This window comes from Silene latifolia, chromosome 4 (assembly GCF_048544455.1).
Source record: "Silene latifolia isolate original U9 population chromosome 4, ASM4854445v1, whole genome shotgun sequence".
Lineage (NCBI taxonomy): Eukaryota > Viridiplantae > Streptophyta > Magnoliopsida > Caryophyllales > Caryophyllaceae > Silene > Silene latifolia.
The window spans coordinates 55,024,143-55,044,183 of NC_133529.1; the positions used below are offsets into that span (position 1 = coordinate 55,024,143).

General features: G+C 39.1%; 1 protein-coding gene, 2 long non-coding RNA genes and 1 other non-coding gene across 4 annotated transcripts; all 4 read left to right on the top strand.

Moving 5' to 3' along the window:
• The first annotated feature begins 5,683 nt into the window (after window positions 1-5,683).
• On the top strand, window positions 5,684-6,883 carry LOC141651522 (uncharacterized). Its single transcript, XM_074459230.1, has 2 exons — window positions 5,684-5,868; window positions 5,983-6,883. Exons 1-2 carry the CDS (start codon window positions 5,684-5,686, stop codon window positions 6,881-6,883), a joined length of 1,086 nt encoding a protein of 361 aa, XP_074315331.1.
• A 2,313-nt stretch (window positions 6,884-9,196) lies between these two features.
• On the top strand, window positions 9,197-9,303 carry LOC141654155 (small nucleolar RNA R71). The gene has a single exon (XR_012547721.1). It is a non-coding gene; the product is annotated as a small nucleolar RNA R71 (small nucleolar RNA).
• Window positions 9,304-11,154: 1,851 nt separating this feature from the next.
• LOC141652248 (uncharacterized) lies at window positions 11,155-12,035 on the top strand. The gene is made up of 2 exons (XR_012547074.1): window positions 11,155-11,343; window positions 11,722-12,035. It is a non-coding gene; the product is annotated as an uncharacterized LOC141652248 (long non-coding RNA).
• Window positions 12,036-12,266: 231 nt separating this feature from the next.
• On the top strand, window positions 12,267-14,400 carry LOC141652249 (uncharacterized). Its single transcript, XR_012547075.1, has 3 exons — window positions 12,267-13,069; window positions 13,243-13,809; window positions 14,173-14,400. It is a non-coding gene; the product is annotated as an uncharacterized LOC141652249 (long non-coding RNA).
• Window positions 14,401-20,041: the final 5,641 nt, after the last annotated feature.

Consider the following 20,041-nt stretch of genomic DNA (forward strand, 5'->3'; position numbering starts at 1 on the left):
AGAGTTATGCTTGACCCATTTGTACTTGTAAATCATGGCATCCATGTCAATGAGATGACCCCCTTTGATCGCCACATAGTGTTATCCTTGTTGAAATTTGCGTCAAAGTGTTTGGCCAAGAGAGTAACTAGACCTCCATTTACAATATGAGCGGTGCCTTCCTTACCACAATCAACATTGAGCCATATTTCCACCAAAAGCCTTAGAGCATTGTAAGGCTTAGTGAATTCCCTTCCAACATTTAAGGCCGACTCAAGTAGAACACAATCGAGCTTTGTAAAGTGATTAGTGCCTTTTCTTGCAATTATAGTATTCCCGATGACCTTGTTCCACACTCTAATGGCCGGATGGTGGACTAATAGAGCGCGACAAGCATGAAAGCTGACAAATTTCTTCCCGGAAATCGCCTCCCAAAGACGAGAGGGGTCATACTTTTCGGGCATCTTGTGATAATAAGGTGTATCACTAAGGCCTAATGCTTTACTCATAACATCAAAGGTGATGCGCCTATTCACATTGGAAAGACGAAACTCGATGTATTCTCTAGTCTCTACCTTAGTCACATTCAATGAACTTAAGAATTCCAAGGTAAGGGAGGGGTATGTCAATTCTCTTGTTGTAAACAATTTTCCCAACCCCATGGCTTCAAAGAAGGCTTTTGTTTGTCCAAGGACACCCAATTTGTTCAAGGCATCTTCACATATGAATTTGGTGGGTAAAATGGCTTTCTTAGAATACTTGGAAAATGTATCCCTATGGGAGTCGGAAATGAAAATTACCTCCGGATAGTTTGATAATTGAGCGATTTCCGGAGTTGTTGATGTTGTTGCTTCCAAGGGAGGATCTTGTTGTTGTTGAACTTCCAAGTTTGCATTAGCAACCACCATAGCCATTGAAGCTTTCTTTGCTTGAAGGCTTTGTTGCCTTTTTGAGAGTGCCTTTGCCTTGAGTGCCTTTGTTGCTCCTTTTGTTCTCGCCATTGTTGATTATACCAAGAAAAGATTGAAAATCTTCAATTTCTAATTATACCCAAATCGATTTCAAGATGAAAGGATGTTGCTTTGTTCTTCAAATATCGACTCAAAGGTTGAAGATTTTGGTACTTGGATTGATTATTGATGCAAAAGGAGTGATTAATTGTTGTTGTAAGGAAGTTTGAATTTGATTTTGTTGAATTTGGTTGAGGAAATTTTGTTTTTGGTGATGGAGAGGATGAGGGTTTTGGGGTTTATGGGTAGTATTTGAATGAATGAATGAATGAAATGAATGTGGGAAGGGGTGTTTAAAACACCCGAAAATTTCAAAACTGCAGGGGGAAGACGAGCGGATTCCCTTCGGGACGCTCGGATTCTGCTCAATTTGGCTTCAGGAAAACTCGCCTAAAGACGAGCGTCTTTCAGTGAAGACGAGCGGATTCTGCAAGTAAGACGAGCGGCTTTCCTCAAAGACGAGCGGATTCTCTTACAGGAACTTTTCTAAATTTGCACTGGCAGAAAGACGAGCGTCTTTATGCAAAAACGAGCGGATTCTTTTAGACGAGCGTTTTCTTAGCTGGGACGCTCGGATTCTCTAACAGACCAAAAGTTTTGATTTTGCAGCTCATTTGGACGGACGGATTCCTCCACAGACGCTCGGATTCCTATAAGACGAGCGGATTACCCAGAAGACGCTCGGATTCCACCTAGTCTACCCGGATTCAGGACCATCCGTGCACTTGCATATCCCGTGTCATTTTCATTCTTCAAATCCCGTGTTCTTCATTGTAGGGGCACTACAAAGGCATGAATAGCCTAGGCAATTGCTATCCCCACACTAAGTTAAAGCACTACACATCAATAAAATCATTAGTCCCTCCCTCACTTCTCTAAAAAATGATAGATATCTTGATCAAGGCACAAAAATCCAAAAATGACAAAAAATGCAATGTAAGAATTAAAATGCAACGGTTTTTAGTCATGGAAAGAGAAAATCCTTCTTCTCCAAGCAACCTCTGAAAAACCCAAAAACACGTTAATTTCTTTTATTTTTCAGCTTGATCATGGCTAAAACTCGTCGGACTAAACAACATAGTGTTACTGACTCTGAAATTGATGTAACAACATCGGTGGTGGCTTCTTGAGTTTCAATTCCTGAAGTGGAAATATCGGAAGTAGAGAATCCTGTGGTTGTAGAGACGGTTATGGCCTCGGATGATCCGATTGTTGAGGATGTTACGGATGAATATGACGACCCAGTTCCAAGTGTAACGACGACGGTGGGGCAATTGCTAAACCTAACGGGTCAACTGGAAAAATCTGCGACACCGCATATGGCAGGTACTTCTTCCCCTGTTGTACCACCTCCCACTACTGAATTAGGGATTGGAATTGCAAAAACCTTGGCTTCTGTCACTAAGCCCTCCCCTGGAATGAGTTTGCATTATTGTGAAAAGAGTGCGGATACAAAAATTCTTAAAATTGAGGAAGAGGATGTTATTGATGAAATACGATTTTGGAAGAATACCCTTATGGGGAATTTTCTGGGTTCTAAACCAAAATTACCGCAGGTTGATGATTTTGTTGCAAAAAATTGGACTACTGGGACTCGTCCCATTATCCAGTATTATAAAAAAGGCTGGTTTAGCTTTCGTTTCTTCTCAGAGGCGGATATGAATGAGGTTTTGAAGGGTGGACCATGGGCAATGGGCTCTAGTAACCTGATTTTAAAGCAATGGTCACCAACATTCTCAAAGGAGATGGATTATGTGTCTATTATTCCAGTATGGGTCTTATTTCCTGATTTGGATCCATTTATGTGGTCTGAAAAGGTCTTAAGTAAGATGGCTAGCACTGTGGGAAAGCCTCTGTTTGCTGATCTACCAACAACCCACAAATCAAAGTTACTGTTTGCTCGTGTCCGGGTGGAAGTGGATGTCTCAGATGAATTGCCTGCCAATATCACTCTGACTTCTCCTTACCATGGGGAAACAACACAGAGGGTTATTTATGAGTGGTTGCCCTATTATTGCCACTGTTGTAGGAAACTGGGACATACCAAAGAGCACTGCAAATTCACTAAGATTAACAAGAAGCTTGATGAAAAGAGGAAAGCAAAGGAGATTGTGCAGGAGTATAGACCTGTTGCACAGAAGGAATCTCAGCAGGCTTTTGAAACAGTTGCACTTAGCTCAGAATGCCAGTTGCTAGGCCATATACCTCATAAATCTGTGACTGATACTTCTGCTGGGAAGGAGGTTGAGAACTTAGAGGGTTCCTCCTCTGCTGTTCCAGAGAAGATATCTCTCACTGATGATAAAGGGGTGGGTTCAGAATGCACTAGGCTAGGCGAAAAGTGCTCTGTCTCAGAGAGACTGTCTGAGAAGGAGGGAACAGTCCTTGCTACCACAAGTTATGGAGTGTCTGTGGACAATCACTTCACACTTTTGCAGGATACAGGGATTGTGGAGGCTACTGATATAGTGGATAACTTGCAGGCTGGGGACCCACCTGATCCAGGGACATGATCATTTCATCCTGGAACATTAGGGGGTTTAATGACCCAATAAAACAGCTGGAAGTTAGGGGTTATCTTTATCAGAATAAAATAGAAGTGCTGGGTCTTCTGGAAACTAGGGTTCGTTTGAATAATTCAGCTGCTATTAGTAAGAAGTTTTCTACTTATACTATCATAAATAATTACTCTCATCATTGTAATGGTAGAATTTGGGTATTTCTGGATATTAGGAGGGTCACTGTTGTTTCTGCTCAGGTCCATGACCAATTCATTCACCTTGAGCTCTTGAATAATAGGACCAACAAAATTGTTTTCCTCACTTTTGTTTATGCTAGCAATGATGCTGGACATAGAGAACGATTATGGGATGAGTTAAGGAGGTTGAATGGGAAGGTTACAAACTGGATTGTCTTGGGAGATTTCAACATTGTTAGGGATATGGATAAAAGACTTGGTCCTAATCCCCCATCTGTTAATGAGATGATGGCTTTTAATCAGTGTTTATTGGATTGCACTTTGGATGATTTGCATAGCTTTGGTTGTGAACATACTTAGACTAAAAAAAGAGAAGCCACTGCTCGGGTTTGGTCTAGATTGGATAGAGTACTTAGCAATCCTTCTTGGTTGCTGGAGTACCCTAACACTCAGGTTCATGTCCTACCCTCGGGAATTTCTGATCACTCTCCTCTCCTAGTCACTGTGCAGGATAAGTATAGGCCTAGGAAACAATTTAGCTATCTTAATTGTTGGGCAGATCATAAGGAGTATGATGGAATGGTTATGTAGGCTTGGGGATTACCAGTGAGGGGAAGTGTCATGTTCAAATTCTTTGGGAAATTGAAACATGTTAGGAAGACTCTTATTAAGCTTCATAATACTAGCTACTCTGGGATTTCTAAGAGAGTGCAGGAGGCCAAAACTGCTCTTGAAAATTGCCAAAAATAGCTACAAATGAGACCCTTGGATCCTATACTGTTTGAGCAGGAACAACAATTTCTTAACCAGTATTTGATATTTAAGAAAACTGAAAAGAGCTCATTGGCACAAAGAGCTAAAATTCAGGATGTTAAATATAATGATGCTCCAACTAATTACTATTTTTCTAAGATTGCTGCAAGGAAGCATCAGGTTACTATTGGGAGGATCATGGATAGACAGGGAATTGAGAAGATTGGGTCTCAGGAAGTTAACCATGCTTTTGTTGATTACTATAGATGTTTGTTGGGGCAAAATGTGGTTGTCAACTGTGAATCTATGACTGAGTTGCAGGGGAATAAGATCCTTACTTCTGACTGGGAGGGACTTTGCAGAGAGATTACACAGACTGAAATTAAAACTGCTGTCTTCTCTATAGACTCCAACAAGAGCCCTGGTCATGATGGGTTTTCTGCACACTTCTTTAAGAAATCATGGGAGACTATTAAGGAGGATTTTTGTAAGGCCATTCAGTCTTTCTTTAGAACTGGTAAAATGTCTAAGCAAGCAAATACCACTTTACTTGCTCTCATTCCAAAAAAACCAGTGGTGGCTACTGTGATGGATTATCGTCCTATTGCTTGTTGTACAGTGTTCTATAAAACTGTTAGCAAGATATTGTGTGCTCGTTTGAAACCATGTCTGTCACAAATTGTGGGCAAAGAACAGGGGGCTTTTGTTCAGGGCAGGAACATTTTTGAGAATATCATGCTTACCCAGTCCTTGGTGAAGGGTTATGGACAAAAAGGGATTTCTCCTAGATGCTTGATAAAAGTAGACATCAAGAAAGCATTTGATTCCCTTCAATGGGAATTTATTGATAAGATGTTCCAGTACTACCACTTTCCACCTAAATTTAAGGATTGGATTCTAGGCTGCATTACCTCTACTTGGTTCAGTTTGAAGATTAATGGAGATAGAGTGGGATTTTTCAAAGGTGCTAGTGGTCTGAGGCAGGGGGATCCTCTCTCCCCCTTCCTCTTTGTTATGAGTATGGAAATCCTTTCTCGTATTCTGAGGCAAATTCATAAACAACCTCAGGTTTCATACCATCCAAAGTGTGGACCAGTGAGACTCAACCATTTAATTTTTGCAGATGACTTAATGCTTTTTGTTAGGGGTGACATCCCATCTGTTGCTGCTGTTACACAAGCTCTTGATTCTTTTGCAAAAAATGTCTGGATTATGTGCTAATCCTGAGAAGACTAATATATATATGGGAGGTGTTAGAGATGATATTAAGAAGGGTATTCTTCAAGCAACAGGGTTTGTGGAGGGAGACTTCCCTTTTCGATATTTGGGAGTGCCTTTAAATGATGGGAAATTGAACAAGGGCATGTTTGCTGATCTTCTCAATAGAGTCCAAAGAGCTCTACAACACTGGTCTACTTACAAACTCTCGTATGCAGGGAAGATAAGTTTGTTGAACTCTGTAATTTTTGGTATGGAATAGTATTGGTGCTCTACTTTGTTGATTCCTAAAGGAGTGATCAAGTTAGTCACTAAATTTTGCAGAAACTTCTTATGGAATTCCGAGGAAGGTAGTAGGAAACTTATCATGAAAAGTTGGAAGTCTTGCTGTGTTCCCTATCAGGAGGGAGGTTTCAATATTAAGGAAGTGTTGGCCTGGAACAAATGTATATTGGGTAAATGGATTTGGGAGCTGGATCAAGATTCAGATAGCCTCTGGACAGAATGGCATCTGAAATATAATATCAAATCTGGGAGCATTTGGACTGCACGTTCCAAATCTACTCATTCTGAGAGTTGGCGCAGTATTTTGAAGGTAAGGGATGAACTGCTATTACAGAGAGGGAATATTCTGAATGCTAAGCAATTCATGAGCAGTTGTGTCCATAGAGGGAAATTACAACTCCACCTGCTGTATGATAAGTTTAGGAATTGTCTGAGACCTGTTAGCTGGGCTGGGGCAGTTTGGCAACGTGCACTTCAACCAAAGCACAGTGTGTTTCTCATCTTGGCAATGCAGAAGAAACTCGCTACTATTGATCAACTTAACTGCAGAGGTATACAAATGGTGAATAGATGTGTCCTATGTAAGTGTGAAAATGAGAACCACAAACACTTATTCTTTCGGTGCTCGTTCTCTAAAGGAATTTGGCAGCAAATTCTCTCATGGATGAAGATCTCTGGGCATACGAACAGTCTTAACAAAGAGATGCATTGGAGTGCTAACAGAAGAACCCGTAGGCACTGGAAAACTAAATGGTTTCTGGGTTGTCTAGGAGCAGCGGTGTATAGCATTTGGGAGGATAGAAATGCTAGGATTTTTCGAGGGTTGGAGCATAGTACGGGAACTATTATTAAGAAGATCCAATTCCTTGTAATTATAAGATTATTGTATGCATCTAAATCACATCTAGAGGATGAGATCGTAGGCTCTCTAGCTAGTTAAGTATCTCATATTGGTTATCGTTTTTGTAAGATTGCCTCTTTATTCCCTTTAATGGATGAATATATGGCTTGATTTTCTTGCAAAAAAAAAAAAAAAAAAAAAAGAATTAAAATGCAAGTTAGGGAGTTAGAAATATTTACAAATGGTGGTTTGGAGAGGACTCCACCAAAATCTCATCCTTAGAGAGATGTCATGGGGGCATGTCCAAGGTGTTGTTGATATTGCTCAACACTTTGAAGAAGTAGTCAAAAGCTTGTTCATTATCATGATAAAGATTCTCAATAGATCTTTGCACTTGTTGTCCTTCATGTTGGTCTTGATCGATAGCATTACCAATGTAGGGATTGAAAATCCCTTTAAACTCATCGTCCCAAAGACCACAAAATTCATCTACTTGATCATTAAAAATATCTTGAGTTGATAGAGATAACTCTCCTCCTTTCTTGTTTTGGCCAATGAGGCCATCCTCTTCACTTGTCATGGGTGAGCTTTTCAAGCTCTCTTTGTTACAATTCACTTGCTCTTTTGATGGAGCATCATCAACTTTCTTTTTCCATTGGAATTCCGACTTCTTCCTCTCATCCTTCCGGCTATAATGATCAACCATAAAACATGGTTCATGCAAACGGGGAGCTCTCATGGTCTTGTCAAGATTAAAAGTTATGCTCTCATCTCTCACTTCTAGAGTGAGCTCTCCATGCTTCACATCTATCACCGCACCCGCGGTGTGCAAGAAAGGTCTACCTAGAATGATTGGAATATTGGAGTCTTTTTCCATGTCAACAATGACAAAGTCCACCGGGATGAAAAATTTCCCAACTCTTACGGGAACATCTTCCCATATACCAAATGGTGTCTTCGTCGATTTATCGGCCATTTGGAGTGTAATATTGGTACATTTATGCTCTCCCATGCCTAACCTTTTACTTACCGAATACGGCATAACACTCATAGTAGCCCCTAGATCACATAAGGGTTTGTTGATTGTTGTGTCGCCAATGGTAGACGGTATTGAGAAGCTTCCCGGATCTTTAAGTTTCGGAGGTGAACTCCCTTGAAGGATTGCACTACTCACCATAGTGAAGGCGATAGTCTCAAGCTTCCGGATCGACTTCTTTTTCGTAAGGATGTCTTTCATGTAATTTGTACAGGTCGGCACGTGATTGATTAATTACGTGAAAGGAATCGAGACTTCCAAATTATTCACAATTTCCATAAACTTTCCAAGTTGGTCATAAAATTTGGGCTTGGCTTGACGACTTGGAAAAGGAAGTCTAATCACAATGGGTTCCTTCTCCTTGGCCTTGTCTTCACTTTTCTTTGAAACTTCTTCTTTTGATGGTTCTCCATCCTTGGAGTTTTGCACAACATCTTCTTTGTCACTAGCTTCCACCACTTCATCCTCAACTTGCTTCATTGGTGCTTCATACCTCGTACCACTCCTCAAGTGGATGGCACTAACCGTTTCATGTCTCGGGGGATTACTTTGAGGTGGTAATTGCCCCTTTTGTCTTTGTGAGCTTGAAGATGCTAGTTGAGTCAATTGGGTTTCCAACATTTTGGTGTGGGCTAGGATGTTGATGATGGTGATTTCCTTTGCTTGACTATCCTTTTGCATATGGGTGAAAAACTCTTGTTGATTCTTTTGCATTTGAAGGACCGCTTTTTGAACATCAAAACCTTGGTCATTTTGTTGATTGTATGGAGTTTGATTTTGGTAACCTTGGTTTTGGTTGTAAAAGGGTCTTTGATTTTGGTTTCTCATGGGAGGTGGGGTGTATGTTGGTTGAGGGTTTTGAACATTTTGTCTTTTGTATGAGAGATTTGGGTGGAATTTGGTGTTTTCATTGTAATAATTTGAATAAGGGGTACCACTCTTGTATGCTTGAAAAGCATTCACTTGTTCATTTATTCCTCTACATTCACTTTGGTCATGTCCCAAAGTTCCACAATTCTCACATATCCCACTTGGGATTGATGAAGATGCCGTCAAGGCATTAACATGATGCTTTGGTGATTTTGAGGCTTCTTCAAGTCTAGCCATAGCTTTTTTCGAACTTCAAATTGATGGTATCAATGTGAGCACTAAGTTGAGCACCCAATTGAGTCATAGAGTCCACTTCATGCTTTCCTCCTCTAGTAGCCTTGCGAGGTCTACTATATTGTGAATTATGGACCGCCATTTCCTCAATCTTGTTCCAAGTTTGATTATCGTCAACTTCGGTGAACATACCATTTGATCCCATGTTGAGAATGTTTATTGAGTCTTCATAAAGACCATTCCAAAATTGTTGTACCAAGAACCACTCGCTAAGTCCATGATGAGGACATGAGCGACAAATTCCCTTGAATCGCTCCCAAGCTTCATACAAGGATTCTTCATCTCTTTGCTTAAAGCCCGTAATTTGAGCTCTTAGCATGTTAGTCTTTTCCGGTGGGTAGAACTTTTTGTAGAAAGCTAGAGCCATCTTCTTCCAAGAGTCAATTCCAAGAGTAGCCTTATCAAGGCCTTTCAACCATTGTTTTGCGGTGCCAATTAGAGAAAAAGAAAATAAGACCCATCGATTTTGGTCTTGAGTTACACCGGTTTGAGAAATCGCATCACAATAGTCACAAAAAGTCTCCATGTGAGAGTGAGGGTCTTCACTAGGCATCCCCCCAAATTGGCTTCTTTCGACTAATTGGATAAATGCGGATTTGGCAATGAAATTTCCGGTTAAGTGTTGTGGTGTGGGAGTACCATTGAGTAGGTTCTCCTCTATTGGTACGGAATGTGATGAAAATTTAGGCATTGTCGGTTGATTTTGTGTTGGATTTTGTGTTGGGTTATCCTCACCTTCTCTTTCAAAAGGGTTGACGAACTCAATAGCGTTTGGTTGAATATCTACAACCTCACCAATACCTCTCAAAGTTCTCCTAGCAAGTCTCCTATTGTTTGTCAAAGTCCTTTCAATTTCGTGATCAAAGGGTAACAAGTTACCTTGTGATCTTCTAGACATGACAAATATCAAACAACTTGAAAATAATTAGAACAAACCTTGAGGAGTTTTACTTCCCCAAGGCAAAGAAAGACACAACTAACAACAATCTAAGAAAATCTAAATCAAGTTAACACCGTCCCCGGCAGCGGCGCCATTTTTGGTCGGACTCTCTTGAGAGGTTTAGTTTTCGGTACTTGTTGTTAGGAGCACCTAGACCAAAAGAATATTTATAACTCCACAAACAACTCTACAATTAGTAAAGAGGCAAGTAAAGGTCGGATCCCAAGGGACGGGAATTGAGATGAGATTTTCAAATGCAACTAGCGGTGTCTAGGGGTGTCACAATTTGGGGTTTGAATAGAAGATCACTAAACTAAATAGTAATGAAAGTTAACAAGCAAGATGATTGAAAAGGGGTGTAAACAATTGATAAAAGGCACTAGGGTGTCATGGGGTCATAGGGGAATCATGGGAATTGATCATACAAATATATTCTCAAATTATAAGCAAGAAATTATTGTTGTGATGGATCGAGTTGGTTTATCTCTTACAATCCTAGGAAAGTTTGGGTCCCGGAGCCGAATCGATTAGATTGTACAACACCTACAAGTCGACTTAATCTTCCCTACTCAACTATATGCATGGTCTAATGAGACTCGAGTTGGTTTATATCTTACAAGTCTCATTGAAAAGATAGGTGATGGGTAAAAAATGCAAGGATTCATAGGCTCGCATTTCATCAAACATAACATGTGCATAAGTTGAGATCACAACAAGCAAGCAAATAAACTATGAAAACATATTAATTTAAGCATGAATCATCCCCCATGTTGGTTTCCCCTAATTACCCATTAACCCTAGCTAAGAAAACTACTCACTCATTACCATTTTGAACATGCTAGCAAGGTTGTCAATCATACCAACAAAGTAAAACATGATGAATAAATGAAGATAATTAACAATAATTAAAAAGGGATTAAGACACTACTACAATTTAAGGCAAAGAGAACGCCCCTTCAAGAACGGTTGATAGCGGAACCAGTCTCTTTGTTATTTTTAGTTTGGCGGGCATATAGGATTCCAATAAAGAACGGTTGTTTGCTCAAACCGTTCTCGTACATTAACAAAGAGAACGGTTAGGTTTGACCAACCGTCTTAAAATATAAAAGAGACCGGTTATATATCCAGAACCGTTCTCCTTGATAAAACAAAGAGCACGGTCTGAATGAGTGCCCGTTCTATTTTAAATCCTTAAAGGCGTAACATTAACCTGTCGGCCACATTATTCACTTTACCCTTTCACTTTTCATATCCAAAAATTTCTCTTTCCCCTTTTTACTACTTCTTCTTCCCTATTCCGTATTATTGATCATCATCATCCCCACCCTAATTGAAGATTACAGATTTTATATTCGAAATCATACTGTTGTTCATCATCCCCATCCTAATTGAAGATCTACTTCAGGTATCATCAATTGGGTAGAGTTAATTATGTTGAATTCTTAAATTTTAATTACCTTAATTTTACTGTAATTTTAGGTTTTTAAATTCGAAATTTTGATTGTCGTTTTTTGGGTTTTGTTTATTTAGGCTTAGGGTTTGACTGATTTGATTATATTGGTAAGGCTTACCGGTTGATTTTCATAATTGTTCTTCAGTGTTTTGTGCTTTTCATAATCTTGTTGTCGAGATGCTACATCTGAATTTTCATCAACAACAACTTCAAATACACTGTCTGTGTTTTGATTTACCTTGGGTTTGCTTCTAGATGATCTAGAAATAATAGCATTTTCTGGTTTAATTTGTTCTCGAAACATGTTATTTATGGCATTTAATGCCTCTTTCGTGTTTATATAGTAGGTTCGACTAGACCATGATGACAAGCATCTTCAACTCCAGACCTTCCAATAATTGCAGAATCCACAAACTTGGCAACATGTGAATCATCCCGACATAACTTGTCTTGGTCACTTGATCTAAATTCTCCTGTTAATACGTTTCTCAAGGTGCTAGGTGCTCTTGTGGAAGGCTCCTCAAGTAAGGATTTTCCAGAGATTTCGTCAACCTTAGGAGAGCTTCCAGAACTGCAGTTTGGGTTTGTTGAACTTCGATCAGACAAAGGTCTTCTACCGGTTCTCTTTTCCTGGCGCTGTATTAGTTATGTAACAAGGTCAGTCATAATATCTTATTATTCGTAGTACATTAGACGCAGAAACAATTGGTTGTATAAATGAAGAAATTAAACTGAACCCTCTTATTCTTGTGTCGCTCGATACGTCGAATAAGTAGTTCATATTGTTGGATCAGGATCATCTTCAACAAAAACACACATGTTGATATTAGTTGTATAAATTCATTTTGTCATATATTATTACCTTCTCCCCCATAGCATCTTGTAAAATAATAGTATCGTCGGACATCCTCCCGACAACCTGTTAACTTCTTTATCAAAGAAAGCAATTTCTTGTCTGAGTATGGTTTTTAGGTGCAAATTTCTTATCCGTGCTGCCTGTCTTTCTCCTATTACCATCCAACAAGTGACCTTTGCATAGATCAGTAGAGTTACCTACCATAAATAAAAATAAGCACCAAATACTTGTCATCAACTATATCAATATTAATCTTTATGTTAGTCTGAGAATAAGGTTATTCCATTTAAATGTATACATTTCATTATTTCATGGTGATTCACATTTCACATACTTTAGCTTCTTAACATAAAAGGCAATTAGTTAACAATTGGTCTCTCTTGTGACGGGTTACCATTTGTGGCGGATATTTTGTGAGTTAAAATGGTAACAAAATGGGTTAGTGGAGAAAGGGGATCACATGAATAGTGTTGCAGAGAGAGAAAAAGTGGGTACTTTGTGAGGTAAAATGGTATCCGTCATTCAAGAGTGACGGATATGTGCCGTCACAAACAAGAATTTGTGATTAGTTAATTACACGATTTGAACACTAGATTTTTTCTAAGTAATTTCTAATGTAAATTAGTCTCATGACATTACATGTTAGCTTCTATTTTATTTCTTTCATAATGCCATATCAATATGATACATTTACTGCGTTCAATGTATGATCTCTCTTGATTTCGCCGTTAGTACTTCTTCATATAATTTGTGTGTTATTTCTTTTTAATTTTGTATTTCAGTAAAAAGGGACCAATTCCAGTTTGTTTGTTCCCAATTCAGCAAAACAGACTATGGTATATCTCCGAGTCTCTCCCTCTTTTTTAAGTTCAAGAAAAGATTTATCCATTATTAGTTGATCTTGTATTTACTGATGTATTACATGGTGGATGCCTCATTTAGGAGATTGCAAATCACTTTCACGCTTCTTCCTTGCTATAAAGCATTATCTGACTTTATTTGTATACAGGCTGCTCGAGAAATTGGGACTCATTTGGACTCCACATCATCTGCTCAGTGTGCTACTCCCAACATCAAAGGTCAGATAGGTCAAGAGTCGGTTGCAGCGCAAGACGTTTATAATCCACATGCCAATTATTACAGTTATTATTACCCAAGTAGATATCTCCAGTTCACTCTATTAAATGTCTATTGTAGTTTACTTTTCTTGTAGTCTTAAAACCAACTGGCCAAGAATGCTTCTATGAAGAAGACAAGGTTCTATGGCTCCCGAGGAGGTTACCAAGGTTCTGCAACAAAGGCATTTGGCTTAACCTACCCTGATTTTTTTTCCTCTTTATGTGTTTTGGATCAAGCGATCAGCCATGCTTCCTGGTGCATCAATCCCTATTTTGTCTCAGGTAACACTTTCCACTATCGAATCTTTTAGTGTCGTTCCTGAAAATGAGAAAATAAGATAATAATCTTCATATTATGGAACATGAGCAGAAAACAAGGCTGTGGTGAATTCCAAGTTCTGACGATTATTGCTGCTTTTTTTCATGCTTTCCTTTATGTCATTTGCTAGATTTGATTGGTAATGAATTTTCTGTTCTTCAACTTTTTTTTTTCTTCCACTTTATGTTGTGGGTGGATTGTGGGGCTGGAGGACATGGATTTTTCTTAAATGATAAATGCTAGGAGTAGTTTTTATGTGAAGAAAAAAATTGTCATCTTTTTACTTGATTGTTTTACATGTGCGTGTGCTTTTGTCGGTATAGCGATCAGATGCGGTCTAATTTTGACTAATTTAGAACTGTTCTATGTGTTTAAGAGCCGCTAAAGAGAAAATAAAGGAGAAAAAATAGTAAATCATGCTTTCCATTTTAATTATGTACCCAGTATCAAATATTCATGAGAGTCCTGCTATATAAACTAATGCAAGCTCATTTTTCTGCAGATAATGATTATAATTTTTTGAAGTTCGATTTATTTGCAGTATGATGCGACTAAGTGATGAGGATTGAAGGATTTTTTTTTTTTGCACATGGTAGCGTATCTTTGATATTTGTAGGCTCTTAACAACATGATACGATTTTGTATTTTGTTTCAATAGAATTTATCCTAATGGTTCAAATAATATCGGAAGGTTTTTCTTGTGTAAAAATTGATGGAGTTTCTGAATTGTAACAGGTTTAATTTTTATGAGCTATACGATTCAATGGTGTAGGGTAACGATAAAAATTGAATTTTTTTTTTAAAAAATAATAGGATCAAAGAGAGCGGTTAGTACCATCACAACTGTTCTCTTTGAAAAGGTAGAACTAAGGCGCCAAAAATTCTAAAACTCTAACAAAGAGAACTGCCTTATCAAAGAGACTGGTTCTTATATGCAACCGTTCTCTTTGATATATCAAAGAGAACGGTTCTAAAAGGCAACCGTTCTGATTGTTGTTACAAAGAGACCGGGTTGACTTGATTTCAACCGTTCTCTTAGATCAAAGAGAACGATTGGCCACAGGACGGTCCAAACTACGTATAAGAACGGTTACCAACCGTTCTCTTTGATCATTTTTGTAGTAGTGAGAGAATTATACCTACTAATGATTCCAACAATAAAGCAAAGAATAATAGAAGTACTTGATGATTGATTGGAAGGTTGTCAATCTCCCAATAATAACCCAAATAATCTTCAATTACCCAAAATGAAAGATGAAAAAAAGAGAGATAAAGAAATGAGATTTCTATTAAAACTAGATTAAAAGTTGATTACAAGATTAAAGAGAGATTAGATTTATATAAACTACACTAGAGATTGCTAAGAAGAACATGATAACCTAATTAGACTAATGGGGTATTTATAGTGGGGATTAGGTACACAAATTAGGGTTTACTAAGGGCTTAAATGACGATTAAGTCCTTGAGGAATCACTCCTCTCAGAAAAATATGCGAGTCTCCTTTTTGCTAGTCTTTCCCGATGTATGCGCATCCTTCATTGAACAAGTAGAAAACGGATTAGCTGTCACACAATCCGAGCGTCCAGGGCATGGGACGGGCGGATTGTGGGTCTTTTGGACGAGCGGATTCGTGGGGTGGACGGGCGTATTGTGGTGGTTTTGGACGAGCGGCCTTCTGAGGAAGACGCTCGGACTGCTTGTCTTGGACGGGCGGATTGTGGTCAATCCGCTCGGATTGTAGATCAGCTTCTTCCTTTCTTCTTTTCTTCTTTTCTTCCTTTCTCTTCATACAATCCTTGAGGATTTCCTCGGGGATACAAGGATCTTTTCTCATCATTGCCCATCTACTCTAGTATGTACAAAGGCCTTCTAGTCTTGTCTTCTCTTTGATGCTTGGTCATTGAATTCAATCAATTTAGCTTCATTTTGCCATGAAAATGCAAGGTTTGCACTCCTTTCCTACCAAGGGATCAAAACCTCAAAGAATATGCAAAACAAAGGACTAAAGACAATAAATGACCCAAATATGCACTAAAAAGCATGGGAATAAGGCTAATTCGGGGACTAAATATGCTCAAATTATGGTCACATCACTTACTCTATTTTTGATCACATCTTATTTCAATCCTTGCTATTTTAATTGTTGGCTCTCTCTCTTTGCCTTTTATTTCAGTTATTAGTTTAGTAAAAAAATTCAAATACACCCCAATTAGTTACCGTGACGGACTAGAATAACAAGTAGATATAATAGCCTCCCTGTGGAGTATGATACCGACTTACCTGTACTATATTAGTTAGAGCCGGTTGGTTTATTTTTGATAGGGTTGCGACAGCCGTGTCAAATTTTGGCGCCGTTGCCGAAGAGGCAATTAGCCTATTTGCTTGTTTAGTTTAGTTTGTTTTTTGTCTGAAGGGATTTTTAATTTCTTGAGACATTTCTTATTTCTTTCCACTTAGTTTTGTTTATGCCCAGGTCTAACAGGTCAGAATTAGTATCAGCTGATCTTGAACAGGAGCGGACTTTTTACCGTCGACAAAACTTACTGAGAAAGAATCATCGAGAGGAAGTCTTGAGTACTCTTGAACCTGTTTTAGAAAACTTTACATTTGCGTAAGATCAGTCTTTAGAGGAAGACACTTCTATTTCTGCAACAGTTACTGAATCTGCAAAGATGCCTAATATTGCGAGTCATTCTGGGCTGACAGCTGCTTCCATTTCTAAGGGTTTTAATCTTGCAACGGAAGATGGGAATACCTTTGATATTCGGCCGTCTTACATTAATCTGGTTGAGAGAAACCTATATAGGGGAGTAAGTGGTGAGGATCCGAGAAAGCATATGGAGGTATTCACGGATTATTGTTCTACCATTCCCGCCACTAAGGGAGTAACACAAGACAAGATAAAGGAAGTCCTGTTTCCTTTTTCGATTACTGATGGAGCCCGAGAGTGGCTAACTGATTTGGATAGGACTGCAGCTGGGATTATTGATTGGGAGACTTTGGCATTTGCTTTCTATAAAAGATACTTCCCTCCACAGAGAACTAACGCATTGAGAGGGCAGATTACGAGTTTCAAGCAAACTCCGTCAGAGAATTTGTATGAAGCATGGGGTAGATTTAAAAAGTTGGTTTGGTCTGTCCCACATCATGGGTTTAACCAGTGGTTTTTATGCAACCAGTTTTACAATTAGTTTTATGACGACCACCGCACTATTTTAGATGTTGCAGCCAATGGCAGATTTCAGAAGAACATTAATGATGATAAGGGCTGGGGTATTATAGAATAGATGGCTACCCATTGTGTTGAATATGGGAATCCGAGAAGTGGTACAAGAACGGTCTCTACAGATAATAGTGCACTTGTGGCTCAATTGGAAGCCATGAATGCAAGATTTGATAAGTTCGAGTTGCAGGCCGCGGGAAATCAACAGACAGTCCACTTATTGACTAAACAAGAGACCATATCATGTGAGAGATGTGGTGGTACTGATGGTCATTCTGCAGTGGAATGCCTAGCTGAGAAGGAGCAAGTCTATGCCTTTTAACAATATAGGCAAGGAGGCTCTTTTTATAACAATTAAGCTGGAGTTCATCCTAATTTGAGATGGACTAGCCAAAATGTCTTGAATCCTACACCTCCACCGCAGCAACAAGCTTATGTACCGCCTCATAAAGCTCAACAATAAGGCTTTCAAAAGCCTCCTTCTTTACCACCGCCGCAACAAGGTGCTTCTTCTTGTGGAATAAGTGATATAGCCGAGTTGAAGTCGATGGTTGTGGACATGGCCCACCTGCGTATGCCCAGCCGATCTGTGAACACGGCAGCGGTCTTTTTGAAAGCCACGCTCGGTGGCATAAAAATGCTTTCGACCGGATCATTTTAGATCGGTTGGTTTCGTCTCGGCAAGGGTCTCGAAACGATGCAAGAGATGTTCGGAGTCGCCACCAAGCATTTGTGGGATGCTTGGAACCCGTTCGAATCCACTTTATTCCTAGGTCAACCAAGGAAAAAAGCGGTGTTTGACATAGGTACTAAAGATACGGAATCGTCCCTCTTTAGCATCCTATCCCTAGAATGACTCTTGTACGCCCTGGATAAGGTCATCCACTATCCAAAGTTTCTGAGTAAGAGGTGAATGTACATATTGGGAAGCCTTTTAACCGGACACTCAATCCCGCCCGCGGCTGCGGCCTCTACTGATCGATTTTTGTTGGTTAAATGCTAAAAATTGATAAAACGGGTAAATGCATGAATGCGCATCCACTAGTTTGAACCTAACATGTGAGCTTTCTATGTCGGTTTGTTTAATCCAAGTATCAAGTATTTGATGTCAAGTTGGATTTAATGTTTATTTGCATGCAAGACGGAAATTAAACATTCATTTACCAAATTAGGTTTATGGTGCATAACGTGATCCGTTTGTCTTAGTAAGGCGTTTTTGCAAATGTGATGTAAAATGAGCAGATTCGTCATCTGATCCGTCCTGTATTCGGGTTAACCGAAGTCGGGATCGTCGTAGACAAATGCTGGAAGGGGAAAAGACCCTGCATCAGGCAGCCGTAAGAGGCGCGAGCCTACTGGCGATGCAAATGGGTCTGCCCAGGTTTGAAAATGGAAAGATAAGTGGCCTGTTTAGGCGCGGGTCAACAGACGATGAAATACGTCTTCTGACCGTTGAAAATGTTTATAAAATGTATTGAAAAGTGGGTGTTTGAACCCGTCTTGATTTGAAAAGGCGGTTTAGGCCGCTTTTGTGCTAATTTGAAGAACGAGACTTGAATATTCGTCATTGTTTTGACAAATATTCAATGTCGGGTTCGGTTTTGCAAGCTTGACATGAATAGTTTTGAAAATGATTATGATCTATTTGTTTTAAGTTCATTTCTTTGTAATTAGTCAACGTTCATCATCGTAATCGGGTTAAAATCCGACATGGTATGTAGAACCATGGATGACTTTGTGTTGGTGACTAATATATTTATTTTGAAAATGTAAAAAAATGAAATAAAAGGTTTTAAAATACCTTTTATAATGTAATTAACCAAATATTATCACCGAAACACGGATTGAACCGTCATGGTATTAGGACCCAAGGGTGAAAAATGTTTCATGGTTAAAAACTTGTCACAAGAAAAATGATTTGAAATATTTGAAATGGTAAAAACCGATTACAAATATGAAATAAAATTAAAAAGAGATGAAGAGACCAAACATGGTTTGGATTTAAGGTGAGGGGGTGCTTTAGGCGCGAGCTTGTGTGCTACATAAGTAGCCCCTGCCTCGACCAAAAATCCGATTTTGGCTAATTCACCCCATGTTTTGGACCATGTTATGCATGATTTAGCATGTTATAGTCATGAAACAAATGATAAACATGATAGAAGAAGATTTTTTTACACCCTCATACTTACATGCTAGGCTTGAGACGAGAAACCGACGAAAGTGTATCATTTTGTTTGGCCGGAAAACTCGGTTTGAAAACCGTTTTAGCAAGTAAAAGAGTGTTTTGTTTTAGTTTAGTTGTGGTGTAGTGGTCGAGATGGTCGGTCAAGTGATTTAATGCACGATGACGGTACCAAACAATGTGTAAGGCTTGTGTTTACGATCGGTAGGTCGTAAAAACGTGTCGGTTGGTGACTTGAGAAGTCGAGTCTAGAGGGAGAAAAGATGGGGCGGGCACTCGCGTAACTCTCAAATGATGGCATTTGAGGGGTATTTATAGGAAAATGGGTGGCAGTGTGTGTTTTGAGCGATGTGGTCGTATGGCCTGCTCAAAGAGGAGCGAGCCATTTCGCGCGTCTTCGGTTGTCTTTTCGCTATCACACAAGTGTAATCATGATTTGTTCTATCCTAGGATTTGGAAGACCTTCATTTTTACTTGACCATTTAGGATTCCGAGAAATCTTAACATGGAAGCATTTGAAAGGTTTGTTTTTTTGTGTTTGACTAGTTGTTGGAGTCGGGATTTGAATTTTGACTCGGTTTTTGGTCCGGTGTCGGTTTTGACTCTAATTAGTGTCATTGCGACCTCGTCGTCATGAATTAAACACTCCAGGTACTTTTGAAAAGTTTTGAAATATTTTATTTTCGAAATCATTTTATGTTTTCCGACGTATAGTTGTACACAAACTGTTGATCAAATGCTGCGATTCCTAAGCATGTTGTAGTCCAATAATCATCGGGTGTTTGTTGGATACTCGACAGATACTGGGTATCTAAAATGGTGCAATCAGTGACTATTCAATTGCAGAAAAGTGACCAAGCAAAGGATGCTTCCATTAAGTCACTTGAATCCCAGATAGCTCAACTGGCTAACAATCAAGCTTCAAGACAACCCAGGTATTTACCGTCACAACCTGACAAGAAACAA

Bases quoted from the DNA above. Each gene is read 5' to 3' on its own strand.
- LOC141651522 (XM_074459230.1), top strand. From the start codon at position 5,684: ATGGGAGGTGTTAGAGATGATATTAAGAAGGGTATTCTTCAAGCAACA. The intron at 5,869-5,982 runs GTATGCAGGGAA...TAAATTTTGCAG, and splicing joins TGGTCTACTTACAAACTCTC to AAACTTCTTATGGAATTCCG.